At 34.3% G+C, this 18,227-nt stretch overlaps 1 protein-coding gene across 3 annotated transcripts in view; it reads right to left on the minus strand.

Moving 5' to 3' along the window:
* Positions 1-121: 121 nt before the first annotated feature.
* Positions 122-18,227, minus strand: part of LOC130899992 (centrosomal protein of 290 kDa) — a 93,021-nt gene continuing 74,915 nt past the window's right edge. Inside the window, exons 18-21 of one of the 3 annotated variants that reach the window (XM_057810271.1) lie at positions 14,678-14,844; positions 11,786-11,981; positions 10,725-11,000; positions 122-283 (exon numbers count right to left, since the gene is read on the minus strand). In XM_057810271.1, coding sequence (XP_057666254.1) covers positions 197-283; positions 10,725-11,000; positions 11,786-11,981; positions 14,678-14,844 — 726 coding nt within the window. In that variant the 3' untranslated portion in view covers positions 122-196. Of the gene's footprint in view, positions 371-10,724; positions 11,001-11,785; positions 11,982-14,677; positions 14,845-18,227 lie in introns of all 3 variants that reach the window. The other 2 variants (XM_057810270.1, XR_009060121.1) reach the window with 2 other exon arrangements.

Consider the following 18,227-nt stretch of genomic DNA (forward strand, 5'->3'; position numbering starts at 1 on the left):
TTTAGATAATTTCAGCTCTTTTTTATGCCTTTGTAACATATGAATTTAAATTTATCGATCAAAATATCTCTGCTGATAATTGAGGAGTCTTACTGAATTTACAATTGTGGTTTAAATTAACTTGTTCACGAAAAAATTGAAAAGTTTATTCTTAAAATCGAATTACAGTATAAACATATTAAAATATAAAATATATCTATGTTTCGGAATCACTACTAGTTTCTTCAGACTCCTCTGGAATGGTACTTATCGGTACATCTTTGTTGCTCTTCAATTCAGCAATCTATGTTTCGGAATCACTACTAGTTTCTTCAGACTCCTCTGGAATAGTACTTATCGGTACATCTTTGTTGCTCTTCAATTCAGCAATCTGAAAAGCAGATATAAACTAGAATCTAACGAATCAAATTATTTTTTGGAAGACCTTATTTATATTAGGACTTTTCGGAAACTATGGGTTAATCTGATTATGATATGATGTTCGGAAATTGAACCGGATCACTTTCATTGTTATTCAAAAACTAATCGAGTTATTCGATCGTAGTTATATGTAAGGTAGGATTAATGCAATCAACTGAAGGGTTGTTTCTTTTGACTATGGTTTTATGAACTTCAAAAGTTATTTATTCCCTTAAAATGACTATCTACTATTAGTTCTCATAAACACCGTCATTATTCTGAGCGAAGGGGTTGATAACTTCTCAATGACAATTATTGAGCATCTAGAATCTATTATAAAGTTCTGGGTTAGGATTCGCAATCAACTGATTAGTGATCTATCTGAACCAGGGTTTCTGTTCCCGAAAAGTCCTGTTGCCGTTAGTATCTAAAATTTTATAAGTTATAAGATATTTGCGACGAACCAGCGGCTAGTTTCATGAAACAAAAAATTACTGTATAATTTTCTACAGCTTATTTGAAATGATAGCACAATTTTTATGACTCAGGGGGTAGAACACACATATAAGATCATAAATTAGGGACGGAGGCATGGAAAATCTCTTTTATTATGTTCCAATATAACATAATTAGTTTTCCATTCCTGTTTTAAAATTTCAAATAATTTTCTTGAAGAAAAATATGGTAAGTGTATGATGTATGTTTACAGGTGGACAATATTTAGATAATATTTAGAAAGGATTGGTGTTTCTATTGAGTAAAAAATGAAATGTAGCAGATGTAGCAAGATTTACATTTTTGTTTATACAATCTTGAAAATTTACACTATATTGTTGGTTTTATAATTATAGATATGAAAATTGTATTGATCAATGGAATTTTGTAATAAACATTTCAATAGGATATTTTTTTTTGTTTAGTTTGATTAATAACATAGAGATGGAGACAGAAGGAGGGATTACTCAATACAGAGCTATTGCAGTTATGTAATTTACTAAAATTTAGACTAGGCAGCAAAAGAACTAAAAGTTGAGAGCAGTTTGGGATAATTATGGTAACATAGAAAACAGATTTCTGTATATAAACCTTTACTTTAAAAATTATTCAAATAAACTAGAAAAGTTTTCCGGTCAACTTGCATTTTAACGAGTGATTTTATTGCTGGTATCTTTTTGGCAACACTGTTTTTGACAGATCACGCGTGAATTATGTCTTGCGTCATTGTCAAACTTGTTCAGTTTGGTCTATAATTTAATCATGAATCGACTTGAGAAAGAACAACGCTTGCAAATTATTGAATTTTACTATCAAAATTCATGCTCGGTTGAGAGCGCACTTCTTCCAATTTATAGGCAGTTTGGACGGACTACTGAGGAAACTATTCGGAAGCTTGTGACTAAATTTCGAGCCCACTTTATACTATTGAACATTAAACCTCTAACACACAAACGTACAGTGATGACCGAAGAAAATATTGCGGCTGTATCTGCCAGTGTTACTCATGACCATGAAATGTCGATTCGCCGCCGTTCGCAGCAATTGTGCCTGTTACCCCACTACGTGGAAAATGTTGCGAAAGGATTTGGGTGTAAACCTTATAAGGTACGGCTGGTGCAAAAATTGAAGCCACACGATCTCCCACAACGTCAAACGTTTAGTGAATGGGCGCTAGCTAAGTTGGAGGAAGATTCACTTTCACTTTCTGGTGGAAAGGATACGTCAACAATAAAATTGTCGCATCTGGAGTGACGACCAGCCAGAAGCATTGGAAGAACTACCAATGCAGCCCGAGAAAGTTACTCTTTATGTGGATTATGGGCCGGTGGCATCATCGGGCCGTACTTATTCAAAAGCGATGATGGCCGGAACGTTACTGTAAATGGCAAGCGCTACCGTATGATGATCGACGTTTTTTGCCCAAAATGGAAGAATTGGACATACCTGATATGTGGTTTCAACCATGGCCACATGCCACACACGACACAATGGCCGCCTTCGGTAAACTGTTCATCTCACGTTTGGGGTCCGTCAATTGGCCGCCTTGATCGTGTGATTTAACGCCTTTGGACTATTTCTTGTGGAGCCATGTTAAGGTTAATGCCTACAAGGATAAACCAGCAACGATTGACGCACTGGAATCCAATGCTGAAGCTTTTATTTATGAAATACCGGCTGATATGTTGAAGAGAGTGTGCCAAAATTGGACTTTGCGTATGAGACAGTACTATGCAATGTCATACAGTAATGTTTGTAGAGTTTTTCATTCTCATTTTTGTGTGTTTGTTTACACCTGATCAACTCCTTTAAATACATTGAATCCTATCTGAGTCACTACGAATTTTCTTTAAAAACTCTGTCTCTAACTCACTGTTGAGCTCCGTTTATGCATTTTAACACGAAAATAAACACAATGTCTCTTGTAAACAAGGAAAAGACGATAAGAGAACTAACCTTAAAATAAACTTACGCAGTCATACCACGTATAAAATAAACAAACCCAAATTCAGCGGAAAATGGAAAGCCCAAGATTGAACGACAGTTCACGAACACTCATGAAGATAACCGACGCGTTGATGAAACTAAGTTGACGCATATCTTTTCCCCCAATTAATACGTTTCAGACATTAAACTGTCTTCTAGACAAGAGATTATTTATATTCCATAAAAATTTTAAAATAATCTCAGCTATAAATGATGTATGAGTATTTTTATATCAAAATTTCAATCAAATTAAAGTGAGATATGTGGCTGCCCCCACGGGAATCTTAGTAACGCCGGAATATGACACACTAAATCGGGACTGTCTGACCGGAAGCAGGACGTCTGGTCACGTTAGTAATAACAATGGTATTTTCCTATTATTCTGACCAGAAAAATTCTATATAAATGCAAACTTCTTACTTTGGGACAATAATTCCAAACTCCTTGTCTTAAAATTGCTTTTTATTCACTTAGATAAGTACTTTGTTTTGGAGAGATTACATTAAATTAAACTTCCGAGGTCAAAGTATCGGTTCTTTGAGGAGTGTAGGATTTTCTAAAAGGCATGAACACAAGCGATGAAAGCATCAAAAGTCAGCGGCTGTCTGAGAGATATAGTGTGGAGAAACAAAGCGATAAGCTCACAGAGCAAGACCAGAATCTATAAAACGTGTTTGAGACCTATTTTCACATATGCTTCAGAAACCAGAGAGTAATGAGAACCAAAGAGATGAAAATACTGCGAACCATCAAGGGAGTCACCCTCAGGGACCGAATAAGGAGTGATGACATAAGTGAAGAATTGGGCGTACAGGGTGTGGTGAGATGGGTCTGGGCACGAGAAAGATTCTGGAGGGATCACGTAGAAAGAATGCCAGAAGACAGATGGGCAAAGTGGGCTAAAACTCAGAGACCGAACACACGCAGCCCTGTAAGCAGACCACCAAAGAGATGGTACGAGAACTGGAGTTCAGTTTCTCAAGAATATCCAGAAAGAGGGTCAAAGGTACAGGATTGAACAGAAGCTGGTCCTCTTGAGAGGGAGAAGAAGAAATTAAACTTGGGGAATTAGAAGAACAAATATCAAAGTACGGGATTTATATTAATAGTTTGAAACTCACGCCAGACAATGTAATTGAGAATGTTGGTGTAGTGATAGTGTAAAGAGTTTGTTCAGTATCAAAGACCTACCATGACCTTTCCCAAAACTATCTGGCCTCCAATCTCTATCTGCATAAGATAAACTGCCACAATCTCAAACTCCCTTCTCTACTCGTCGGTTTTCTGCTGAACTCGTTTATCAGCCACATGCTGCTCATTTAATATAATAGTTCCAACGAGAATTTTAGACTACACATCTTAATAATATACCTATAATATAATAAGAGGGTTGTGCAAAAAGGTTCCGACCTAACAAAAAAACAAATAATCCTTATTTCCCAATAAAGTTCACTTTTTAGCATATACATTTTTTTCAATTATGCTCTAATCTTTTTAACTCGTTCAAATATTAATTACGCCTTTATCTTCAAAAGGAAAAATTCGCCGGAGGCCGCATCTGGTGAATACTGTTGTTGGTCCAGCAATTGGAAGTACAATTCGTGTGAGAAAGTGCGTTGTTGTCCTACTGTTAAAGCACTTTCTTTTTCATCAAATGCTGTTACATCCTTGCAATTTCTTCTTTCACCTTATCAAGCAATGAAACGTCTTACTCTCGTGTTATTGATGAAGAAAATCCCATGAGTATCCCAAAATACTGTCATAATCACTTTTCCGGCCAATAAAACCGTGATTACCTCTTTGGAGAAGGTTCATCCTTTGAAATCCACCGTTTTGAATATTTTTTCCAGCCAGAACTGTAGTGGAGGTTCCAGATTCTATATATAGTTTCAAATCGATACTAAAAATCCGAATCATTCTGCTTAAACCGCGTCAGTGAGAAATGAAAAATGTTCATTCGAATACGTTTCAGGTCCAAAATGAGCAAACGTGACACCCATAATTTTGCAGTCAGTATTTGGGCTATGCGTCTCTTTGATGTACCGATAGCTTCTTCTATCTCTCTAACCCTAATGCAGCATTGCACCTGAACCATATGATAAACTTCTCGATGATGTTGTTGGTTGTTACTCATCTTCAGTCAAGCTGATACAGCCTCGTTTGAATTCAACCGCCCAAAATTTTACAATCGTAATGGTGTCTTTGTATACAGTGAATTCATTTGCGTTTGTTTCATAAACAAAAATATATTATTTTTATTTCTGTTTAACGTGCCTCGACAGCACTAATCATTGGCACACAAAAACGTACAAAAGATGCATAAGTTGATTGAAGGACTGTTACAAAATCTATCACAATACATACTTTAAAAAAATTCCAGAATTTTCTTGATTTCTGTCTCCTTGAGGTTAAGTTTCAGATTAAACTGATGGTGTACTGTAGAATATTGTCTGCAGCCAGAAAGGATGTGCGTGACAGACACAGTAATGTGACAGCTTCGGCAGATAGAACGATTCTCAGTCAACACGAAATAGCCGTGAGTAAGTTTTGCGTGGTTGATGCGGAGTCTTTTTATTGTCACATCTTCTACCCTACTCAAAAAATTTAGCGGCAGGGAAGTAGATGGTTGGATGTTATGTAATGCGGTCGTACTGTTCCTCCATATATAACGCCAAGATTCTTGGATGTAGTCTTCAGATCATTGGCAAGCTGAACTAGGATTTCGGAAGGATTATTGGAGTCTTCTTTTGCATGGCGATCTATAGATTTGTTTCCAGTGATTCTAGTGTGTGATGTAAACCATAAGAGAGAGACTGTTATATAAAGAGTAATGAGAGTTTGGTACATGTCATGAATGCTTTGGACTAATCGATAGTCGGTGATTTAATTGACTCTATGGTCGAAAGAGAGTAAGTGCATATGGGAATATGGTTGAGGAAAGGAGGGATAAATTTGGAAGCTTTAAGAATGCTGTATAGTTCACTAGTGCAAACACTATACGAAGGTAAGCGGAAGGAACATATGAGTTCGTGGTTCGTAGTACTGTACTGTAGTACCTAGTGAGGTATCGACTACAGGAATATTTTTGGTCCAAATGAGGAAGGAGGCAAAAGAAGTGGGTGGTATTTTTGAGTAGAGGTGTGGAAAGAAATATTTAATAATATCTCGATACTTTAATTTATCCGTTCTCAAAAAAAAAGTTGGCAACGACTCACTTACAAAATTGTCAAACAGGTCGGAAATTTTTCACACAAACCTAGTATATTGTAGGGACGGAATGGTATAAAACCACTCGAGAAGTAAATCCACATCTGATCGTAACCCAAAACTAGCAGATGGAAAAAATTCTATATCGGTGACATCCAAAATCAAACTGACCCAAAATCACCGAATAGTTAACATAGACCTAAATTATTATCCTTGAATTAAGGCGATAATTACCGAGTATTATGTAATTTCACATTAAACTTGTGATAATTGTGAAAAATACAATTTACGAAACAAACATTTCTGACTTTCACTTATACTATGCAAAGATATACGCAATACTATAACAACCGACAAAGCAAAGACAAAGTACACACTACCAGTCTAATTTACTTTGGAGATATGGGGAAAAACTAATCTAGAACAATTAAGTAGAGCGATAAATTCAAAGAAATTTAGATATTACCGGCATTGATGATTTGAAAATCATGCGCAATAGATTTATAGAAATAATTTGTATTGCTAATTTTTTTTTATCATCATTTTTGCATATTTACAATCTACAGCACATGTAAGTATTGAGTAAATTAGTTGTCTGTATTTGACTTGAAAGGGAAGCATTCATCAATGCTACTAGTTGTAGTAGGTCTTGGGGCCAAGTTCTACGTAGTCTTCTCTTGCGCTGAATCTCATTTTTGACGTTGGGAATGTTGAAATCAGTGTGGAGAGTATGATTACTGACATACCACGGAGCATCCGCCAGGTTTCTCAGTGATTTGGATTGAAACCTTTGTATTATGTTGATCGTAGTAGGTTTAGCGCATCACCAGAGTTGGATCCCTTACAGCCATATCGGCTTTAAGATTGATTTGTATATCAGCAATTGTTGGTTATTGACAATTTTGATTTCCGTCCGAGGAGCCGATACATTTGACGAGCAATATCTAATTGTCTTCTTTTAGCCTCAATGTGTTTTTTACCAGTAAGTCGCTGATCTAGATGAAGGCCGAGGTATTTGGTTTCAGTTGCCTCGGTATTCATAGTTACTGGAGGGCATAATATTATGAGGTATGGTAAAGGTAACTTAGCTGTTGATCTTAGTTCGTCATTTGATGTACCAGTCATTAAGCAGGTTGATATGATTTTGTAAATCTTCAGTAGCTGTTAGTGGGTCGTCGTTTGTAGCTAAAACGGCTACATCATAAGCGAAAGAAGCCATTTCAGTGTTGTTGGTTACTGGTATATCTGATGTATATAAAAGGAAAAGCTGTGGCTCTAAGACAGTACCTTGGGGGACTCCAGATTTAATAGGAAAGAAATTAGATTTCTGGCCTGTGAATTTTACAGAAAAGGTCTTATTCGATTAGTATGATTTGAGGAGAAGGTAGTAATTACTTAAAAGGCAGTTTTTTAATTTAAAGACCTTATCGAATGCCTGAGGGATATCTAGGAATACCACATTACAATACTTTTTGTCTTCAAGGCTCTTGGAGATTTCATTTATTAACCTGTGATCTTGTTGGGTTATAGAATGGTGCTCCTAAAATCCAAATTGATGTTAGGTACTTCATAAGATCAAGATCCGTATTTATCCTTTTCAGTAGGAGCCTTTCGAAGACTTTGCTGACAACAAACTGACAGGTCTGTAGCACGAGGTGTCTTGCGGGGGTTTGCTTGGTTTTTGCACCATGATAATCTCTGCATACTTCCAGACTTTTGGAAATTAAGATAAGCTTAGAATACGATAAAATATTGTTGTTTAAACGACAATAGCTTTGCGTGGTAATTGTTTTAGTATTTGTCCTTTATTAAGTTCATATCCAGGTGCTTTGTTGTTATTAAATATATCTATTTCTTGTGATATTTGTGTTGGAGAGAATGGTTTTATGGGAATTGACATTTTACAGAGAGCATTAATGAATTTTTTTACTACTTGATCTATTTCTTCTGGTTCACTCTTGAAAACCTTATTCCTTTGGTTTGCGAATAGGAGGTACGTGCGCTTGGGGTCTTTTTAGATTTTTTGTAGCCTTCCATAGAGTTTGATCATTTATGGATAAATTGGTCAAGTGGTGCTCGAATGAATCGTTTTGTGCCTCTCTAAGTGTTGTTTGTAGCTCCCTATTCAGTTTATTGTATACATATTGGTCAATAACGTTTCTGGTTCTTTGCCTTGTACAACTGGCTCTTCGTTTTTCAGTGATGAGTTTGCAAATGTGTAGTGGTACGTTTGTGGAGGTATCTACTGTCGTGTTATTCTTCAGGGTGGTCTCCCAGGCTGCTTTTTGTAACATTTTTATAAATTTTTGTACTGCTTCATCCAGGTCCTCTGGGTATTTTAATCGCAGTTGCAGGTTGTTTTCTAAACAGTTGCGAAATTGATCCCAGTTTGTATTTTTTGAGATCAGCTTATGAGGAAGTGCCTTTTTGATAACTGTGGTACTTATACTAATTATGACGGGACTGTGATCAGAACTAAGGTCAAAGTTAGATTCTATGATGCAGTTGTTCCTTGACACTCCTTTTGTTATAAAGAAGTTCAGGTGGTCAGGCAGTTTTATGGGGTCGCTTCGCCAGTAGGTAGGGACTCCATTGGATAGGTAATCGTAGTTAAATTATATTTTCTCTTGGTTAACTACTACGTTATTTTTTCAATGTATGACACAAAGGTGTGAATATAGCTCTCAGTAACAAGAGACACTTGAAATATATTCTAATTATCAACTTTCTAATGATCAATCGAAGAGGAACGTCAAATGTAAAACTACAAACGTTTCATGATTATAACCAAATTTTCAACAATCTTAATATATTAAATGAATGGAGAAGTATAGTTGATATTGTTTGAAATATTTTTATGTCAGAACAAATTGATACTGCTAACATTTTAGGAAGTTATATTTCCAATAATAGCACTCCAAATGATATTTAGAACTTTGTTCTTATTGCCATACTCTCTTCAAGTTACCCAGACGCCAAAACTGCCAATTTCCATTCTACTTGTTGATGGATTTGATGCCTCTATTTCCCATAATGATCAGAACAGTCCAATTCAAGATACCACTTGATTTGTGCACTTATCCTTATTGTAACGTAAGAAAACTCGATTTGTACATACATTTTTAAAGTACTATGATAAATACTGTATCACCAAATGCACATAGCTTATTTCATCACATTCAGCAGCAGTTGCATACTTAAAAATAATACGCTTCCTTCTTCCTTGATGTCAAGTGAGCGCTTAATTCACATATTCTATTCTTTCACAAAAAAAGATGTTTGGTCCATCTATGGACAACTTCTCCAGATCTTCTGAATACATATCCCGTCTTGGCTACGTTCATTTACTAATTGTCCTCATAAATACATACACAAACCTCAACATACCTTGCAATTACGAAGGCGTAGCTAATATATTCGCACCTTGTAGTGCACCGATATTTTCTGAAGGTGAGCTCATCTATATTTCTATATTTTGCTCTCTATCAAAAAACCTATTGTATTTATTTGCATTAACAGAGCCTCCCACAACATGCTTTTGTATAGGGCACCAATATGCTAAAAGGTTGTTACTAAAAGAAACAAGGCAATACTGAATCGATCCCAAAGAAACAAACTTTTGCGGGTAGCGTCAGCTTTCATAACAGCCTCGGAAGTGGCACTGCAGGTAATAACAGGCATAAAATTAATAGACCTAATGATTACCGAAAGAAGCTATATACATGAAAACACCGAGAACGAAAAAACATAAGAAAAATCAAAGCCTAAGATAGAACTCTAAGAACGGGACAAGAAAAATGAGAAACGAGACAACGAAAACCCGGTGAACGAAATGATTAAATTTTGTTGTTGATTTTCACATTAGACATGGGTGATTCCGTTCTAACTGTGATTTTCAATGTCCTGTATTGTTTTTTTGTACTAGTCATTAATTAATAATCAATTAATAAAAATTTTGTGTTAATTGAATAATTCTTAAGATATTTAAACATTATTTTTATACAATATAACTTGCCACTTAAAGAAAACTTATACTACATCACTTGAATGTCAGTACCGTGTCATGTCCATTCCTAGAATTTACCGATAAATTATTAATTTTTTTTGTCGTAACAAATGATTTAAACTAATTACCTTATAAATTCTAATGTTTATGATCAAACTGAGGAAAATTGATGCACTTGTTGTTTAATATCTTAAGTTACCATGTCAGTACCGTGGATAAATGAGTCAGTACCGTGGAACTCAAAATCCGACATTTGTGTCTTGCTCGTGATACTTTGAAGTTGTAGTAAATTCCTCTTAGAGTTTTATTTTTACAGTAAAATAGATGAATAATATGCATAAAAAAGTTAGAAAAGTTAAATTTTAAAATCTTGAAATTTTGAATACAAAAAATCACAGTTAGAACGGAATCACCCACATATAAATTATATCAAAACAAAGAATTTGTTATAAATTTCGTCTACAGGAATACAGAAAACATAACATTATTTTTTATGGGAATGAGGTAGCGATCTAATCGGATGTAAACATATTCAACTTATATTTATACACAATGTTATCATGTGAAGAAACATTTAACTTTAATCAACCATCTCATACTTATACTATTGTTAAAAAAAATTGTTGCTTACTTCATGCATTAGAGCTTTTTCTTTTGCAGCAGCACGATGTAATAATATCTTCACTCTATCTAACAGTCCTGATTTAACTTCCAGCTGTTCCTTCACTCGAGATAATTCCTCAGATAAATTTTCAATTTTGTCGTCACTTTTTTTCGATGCAGTAACGTTTTGTAAATTCTTTTTGGTGGATTCTAGCTCTTTTTGGAGGTTCTCATTCGTTTGAACACAACCAGCATGCTGTTCTTTCAAACGTATAAAGTCTCTTTTCAGTTTATCGGCAGAAGCCTAAAATTTTTAGGATTAATGAATTATTCCAACCAAATAATAGAATTTTTAGCTATTATCTTGTTTATAAGTAGATTTTCACGCCTGATACTATATGATCAAATTTTCACTCCACATGGCTTTCATCTAAAGTTTCACCGGAAAATGGTATATTATAGAAAATATATAGAGTGTCTCATAAATAATATCGATTTCCAATATTTACTACGTTTATTAAACAATCATACAAGAAAGGATCCTCAATATTGTATAGCCCATTGCAATCTATAATTTTAACTCAACGCTCAGCAAGTTCTTGGAGACAGTGGGCATAGATGCAAAAAATAGTCCACAAAATTAACATCTCCTGTGAATACAAATTTTTTTCCCACTTAAGAATTTCGTCATGGATATGAATAAATAATAATCTGACGGTGTCTGGACTAAATGCTAGATGTGGTAGAAGTTCAAAACCATCAAATTCTTTGATCTTATTGGCTTGATGTGGTCTTGTTGTAAGAGAACCCAATTTCGGTTAACTAAACCAGGATTTCTTCTATGAAACTTCATATATTTGCATCAGCAGTCCATTATATACCTCGGCATTGAGAACTCGGCCATCTGGAATGAGTTGAAGAACCACCAAAGACTTCTTTTATTTGGAAAGCTATATATATATGGAAACGAGTATTTTCCAATTTAATGGTAAATGAAAAAGCTGTAATTATTAAATTTTAACCAGCCACAGAATCAGAATTTTCTAAGACTATCGAGGAAATATGCAATTCTGATATTGCAAAACTTACTGATCTATCTGAAAGAGGTCTTTTACCACTGACTAATCTCTTATTTTCAGCCTGCAATTTTTCCACCACTCTTTTTAATACGAAAACGGTCCGTTCTAGTTCTGAGGCTTTTCTAGTTTCTGGACTAACTGGTTGTGGATCAGTTCCATTATCCACTCGCTGTTTCGCATTCTCACTTTTCAAAACGTCCACGTAACTGAAAAAATTGGATTCATCACAAAATGTTTTCAATTCACTGAAATATCTGATCACTCCTGGCATTAATGTAGTCACTAGTGAAATTAAACTGACTGACAAACAAGTTAAACATATTTGTTACTATTGACTTATCTTGCCACGAACAGAATATGAGTTTCAGTATTATCTACGTTCAGTGAAGCCACATGTTTCTAAAGAATCTATAACGACAAACCATTTATCGTGGCTATGAAGATAACCCGATCTGTCCCAACTTGAACACATCTGGGATCTAATTGGTAGCAAAGTTTTAAATTTGCACAATTTTCTACAGACTGTATCAGCGCTTTCTAATGAAATTTAAATAGCTCAAAATGAAATACCCCAAGTTTATATAGACCGCCATATCAGATATGAACCTAGACGCATCAGGTATCGCGATTTCATAACATATTAAGAGGGTCATCTTTCTGAGTAAATTGTCTATCTATTAGTAAGATACGAAACTCTGAATATGTGTACTAAGAATTATTAAAAAGGAATAATCATTGGTGTTCTCCCTTTTTTTAAGTCAGTATAGTATGGATTTCTTATATTCTCATTGACAAATCAAGTTTAAACGTAATCAAGCAGAAATCGAGGTAAATTATTTGAATATAGCGAAGCTGAATTATGGTCAGTCCATCGATTCCTATGCTAAAGCTGTTGTGTGGAGTCTAAAAGTAGAAAACACCTATTCATAGATGTAGAAAGGCCCTAAAATCACAATTATCTTCAGAGAAATGGTTCGAAGTCATGAAACTTTGTTTAAACATCCAAAAAGCAGTTCCCATAGCGTTTGTTTGTTAGTTTTTCCTAACTGTAGAACCCCTGAATAACCTTCGAAAACATGGGCTTATTCATATTCGAGTAAGGTCCAAATGAAATAGCTGATAAGCTGACTAAAGTAAGGGTAGACAAGCCCTTCATGGGACCTGAACCCTTCTGTGGTATCAGTTACAGAACAATGAAAAAAGCACTGGAAAAGAAGGTAGATAGGAGCAAAACTACCTATTGGGTCTGAGAAGGGAGGAAAACTATAACCAACCTAAGTAAGAACAATCTACGAATACTAACAGGAGTTCTATCAGGGCAGTGTCGTCTCCACAAACACCTGAAGACGCTAGACTAGCAGATAAAGCGGCGTACAGGTTTTGTTGCACAGAGGACGAATCCTCTATACATTCTCTCGAAGTGTGAAACACTACACCTGAGAGCAAGAAAGGCGGACACAATAGATCCTTTGTGTCGCAATGTATACGATATCCCAATATCCATATATATATATATATATATATATATATATATATATATATATATAAGGTGTCCAATATGCTGAAGCCTCTTCAAAGATTTGTAAGAAAGCATCATCTTTCATCATACCCACCTTTCTTCGTCAGCAAAATCCCACTCTTCAAAAACCCCTCCTGCATTGACCCACTGCACTTTGAATCAGTATATTACGTAATAACATGCAGATATTTTAGAGCTTGTGAACTGATATATCAAAATTATAGTCCGCGTCAAAAATCAATTTAAAATTAGACCGGTTCAGGAGAGTCTATTTCATACAAAGAAATGTACGTAAGTATGTCAACCAAGTCTCAGCAGTCGAATTCAAACTTCAGTACAATACAATCGCTATAAACTTAGTAACCAATCACTTGACTCAGAGTTAAATTTCGATTGATCATTATATGGATGCGCTGTCCTATGCCATATATCCAAAATGAAATGATCCCTTTTTATATATAACTTTTTTGCAAAAATTTATTTTATTTCTGAAAGTACATTCGAGATTCTTCTTTCCTTAGCGTGATAATTAGACATTTTGATTACTCCCCGTACATTTGTTTTCACATTTTTATTACCATTTACTTAAACAGATGTTTTTATAGCTAGTCTTTGGAATGGCAGTCACATACTAATGTGTTATAAAATAGTATTGAAAAGAAAGTAGATGCTAGTTTGTGGTATCTGATTTAAGATCTGATTTTTTTTATTGAAGAATCTGTCGAATGAAAAAGAAGTGATAGCCAGGATGTTAAAGTTTATCACAAGTCTGCTTAGCATGTAGAAAAATACTGAACACACTGTTTACACCATGACTACACCAACACTCACAATTACACTGTCTGACGCGCGTTTCGATATCCAAGTTATCGTCTTCAGAGACTGAAGGTAAACAGTGTATTCAGTATGAACATCACCAACGGTTCCAGAAATTCCAACTTGGATGTAGAAAAATACTTTGTTGTCTTTGTTTTTTTTTTCTACATAGTTTGTTATAACTCGATAGCACTGTCAAGTAGTTACTTTTCAAAAAATCGAATTACTTTAGTCTTAGATTTATTGGTTTTACTAATATTTTCTGGAAACGTTTGGAAATGGTAAACAACCACCTAGTTAAAATCCTTTCCCTGTTTACTAAGACAAACATAATTTATAAGTACTCACTTCATGAAATACCATAATAGAGTCACTAATAATTTTTCTATCAGTTGACTTTGTAATAATAATATTTCTCGTCAATATAACAAACAAAATGAAGAAGGTTTTCTTATATATAATTTTTGTACTGAATATTTAATCTTAATATTATAAATATCAGAGTCAATTTTGGATGACTTTTCATTCAATATTCTTTTAGATGTCTTAAAGAATATATTTCCTTACTTTTCGAGGTGTTGAATTTGTTGGTGTAAATGAGGCACTTCTTTATTACATTTTTCGAGATCCAATTTCAAATCCAAGTTTTCCGCTTCCAATCGCAGGTTACTTTTCTGCAAATTTGAATTTGCACTCTGCAAACGTTCCATCTCTGTTCGCATCTCCGCACTTCCCTAAAAATACGATGTAATAAACTCTCACGAAAGAAACATGAGAAAATTTTCGTTGTCAACATTTTCGAATGTTTACAATTTTTTATTGATTCGACATTAGTGAATGGAGATTGGATAAAACCAATATATTACATTAAATTTATTTACCCCTATCGAAAGTTATGATAAAGGTTATTCAGGATTTTAATTTGCTATTCATTCGACTTTTGTGGAATTAGAATTAGTAAAACAGTGTTTTTATTGTGACATTGTGGTCACAGTTAAAATTTCTTTTGAATCATGGTCGAAATTAAGGCCGAGTTGAATAAGGGACTAGGTACTACTTCAGCCCCAATTCTCGTGATCCTGGGGTGTCTTCAACTTTTTTCTTCTTAGAGCTATTTATTTTGTGATGATTTGTTTTGATTTGAGATCTCCTTTAATTGAAATTTTATTTTGAAAAATACATGAAATATTGACATTTCGACCTATTTCGGTCTCTATTATTTATGATTTGACATTGATAATTCGCATAATTATATTAATCAATAGATCACCTACAAAAGAAGTAATATTATATATCAAGTACCTTGTAATGATTTTGACGTATATTTACGTAGGGTAGACATCTCAGTATATAGAAAATAGATTAAAAGGTCATCAATTTGCAAAAAAAAAAATAAAACTGCATCATCAAAACATGAAATATATTAAAAAATGTCAATTCCATAAAGGCCAAAGACAATCAAGACAAATTATCGCAAAAGAATTTATCGCAAAAACGCAACGCTCTGAAAACATACATATCATGTTAGAGAACTTTAACGTGAACAAAAACCTTTGCTTGGAAATATCCACATCTTTGAATAAGATCACCTAAGCACGAAGTTTCAGTTTCAGTTTCAAAGAGAATGCAGAATATTTAAAATATCAAATAATAAACTATCTTTGATTGAGCATTGAAAAAGATTTGTTCATATCAATTGATTTCGATAATTTGATCAGATGGTTTAGTGTATTTAGATATGAATTAACCCTTAAACCACTGAAACAGTGTTGCGCTTAATGAGTATGATATGATTATTAAATTATGATGTCATTCATAATAAACAAATATACTTATTTGGTTGATGATCTATTTTGTCATATCTCGACTTATCACCATAGTGGTTCAAGTAAAATACTCCAAATTAGATACAATTTTCGTCCGTTTCCTAAAAATAATCCAAGACTAGTGTGATGTCAAAAATCCACTTCTTTCTCCACACGCTACAGATTGATCCTCAAGATCAGCATCGCCCATGTTGTTGTTCCGGTTACAAAAATTAATAATAATTTAATGTTGACTAATTATTTTCATCTTTTGATGAAATTTGAATTTTTGTCTATTCCTGGCGACATTTAGCCCCAGGTCTTTCGAGGTCTCAATCCGCGTTGATCGAAAAATTAAATTTGTATTATACAAATTAATTATACAGACACATTAAAATCAAATAAAGTTTGTGAATTTATTGTCCTCAATTTCCGATACCTTCAGAGCGTTGAATTAATTTGATTTGCGCAGTTCTTTGCATATGTAACGGAATTATCGAAATAGATTTTTCACCTATAAAACAATTAGATTTTGTACACTTGTAATTGAACGATGTTATTATATGTCTTCACATCACTACAGACTTATAAATCCCATGGCTTTTTTTCTTTTTTCATCAGTCTAAACTGATTTCACAATTCGTTTCCCTAACAATTTTTTCTTTGGTCTCCCTCTCCTTTTTGTATCTCTTTCCCCGTCTTTAATGGTCCTTATTGCAAATATATTTCCCGGTATCCTTTCAGTATGCCTCAATCATATTACTCTTTGGGCAATCATGACCTTGCGGGTCACATAACGAATCCTCGTTTGTCTATCCAGTATCCTACATGAAATGACGGATCCACGAGACGCCCCGCATCGATATTTGTTTATTTTTCGAGATCGTTGCTTGACTTTTGCCGACTTCTGTATACAAGGATAATTCTACCAATAGTAATTTATGGCTATGAATCTTGAATACTCATACAAAAGACTGAGAAAAAGTTGGAATATGAGAGGAAAAAATACTCATGGAAATTTTTGGAATACTAAGTTATGAAGAAGGAAGGGCGAATTTATTTATATCCTGACATAACTGGCTGGGAAATAAAACTAGAATGTCAAGACAGAGGCATTCTTTTTGAGAAGTTAGGGAGTGAAGGATGAATGAGCAACTTGTAAAATTATAGTTGAAAAGAATTACTACTAGTAAAACTTATAGAAGAGAAACATAAATCTCGTTCGGATCAATTAAGGAACTGATGAACAATTGAGAATTATATGGCTATCAATGACAACTAATAATTATATTCAAAAAGTGTAGTTTCTTGTTTAAAAGATGACCTTTTTCAAATTTTGCTGTTATAATTAATTCTAATAATGTCAAACAATTTTGGGGACTCCAAACGCTGAACCTGTTCTATGTGAGTTAATTATTTTGGGCTCAATTTGCTGTCTAAAAGTTTCCACAGTCGTAAATTTTTCTATATACGATAGAATACTATAGAACCAAACAAAATTTTAACGTCTCTAGACCTTTCAAAAAAAATGTTTTTTCTTGCTCTGCAAATCAGACCTCTACAGATTTTATTACCTCCTAGTTGGAAGTAAATTTACGACCTTCAAAGCTTTTTTTCAGTTGAGGAAAGAGATAATAGTCGGACGGAGTCAAATCTGGTGAAAAGGGGGGATCTTTTAGTAATTCAAACCCTAAATCACGAATTTTTTGCATGGCAACATTTGGCAAAATTTGTGTGCAAGAACGTTGTCTTGCAAAAACAAAACACCTTTGGGGAGCTTTACGCGTCTTTTCTCTTTAATTTTTTCCCGTAGAGTGGTCAGTAATATCAAATAGTAATCTCCAGTTATTGTTCTACCTTATCCGAAAAATCAATCATGATTACTCTATGGCAACCCCAAAAAACTGGAGCAAGAACTTTTCCAGAAGATTTTTGGACACGAAACTTCTTAGATCTTGGAGAACCAGAGTGTCTTTATTCCATCGATTGTTTCTTTGCTTCTGGATCGTAGGAATGTAGCCAAGTCTCATCTATAGTAACAATTAGGTTTAAGAAGTCTTCATCGTTTTCGAATCGAGCACAGATCGAACGCGGCGCTTCTACTCTTGCACGCTTTTGGTCAACATTCAAACATTTGGGGATCCATTTTGCAGCAATTTTTGTCATGTCCAAATTGAAGTGAACTATATAATGAACGCGTTCGTATGGAAATATTCAATGCTTCAGATACCTTTTTAGCCCAATTCGACGGTGTGATAAAATCATGTCATGAACTGCATCGATATTTTCGGGACACATAATCTTCCCGATCG

Source organism: Diorhabda carinulata, chromosome 12 (genome assembly GCF_026250575.1).
Source record: "Diorhabda carinulata isolate Delta chromosome 12, icDioCari1.1, whole genome shotgun sequence".
Lineage (NCBI taxonomy): Eukaryota > Metazoa > Arthropoda > Insecta > Coleoptera > Chrysomelidae > Diorhabda > Diorhabda carinulata.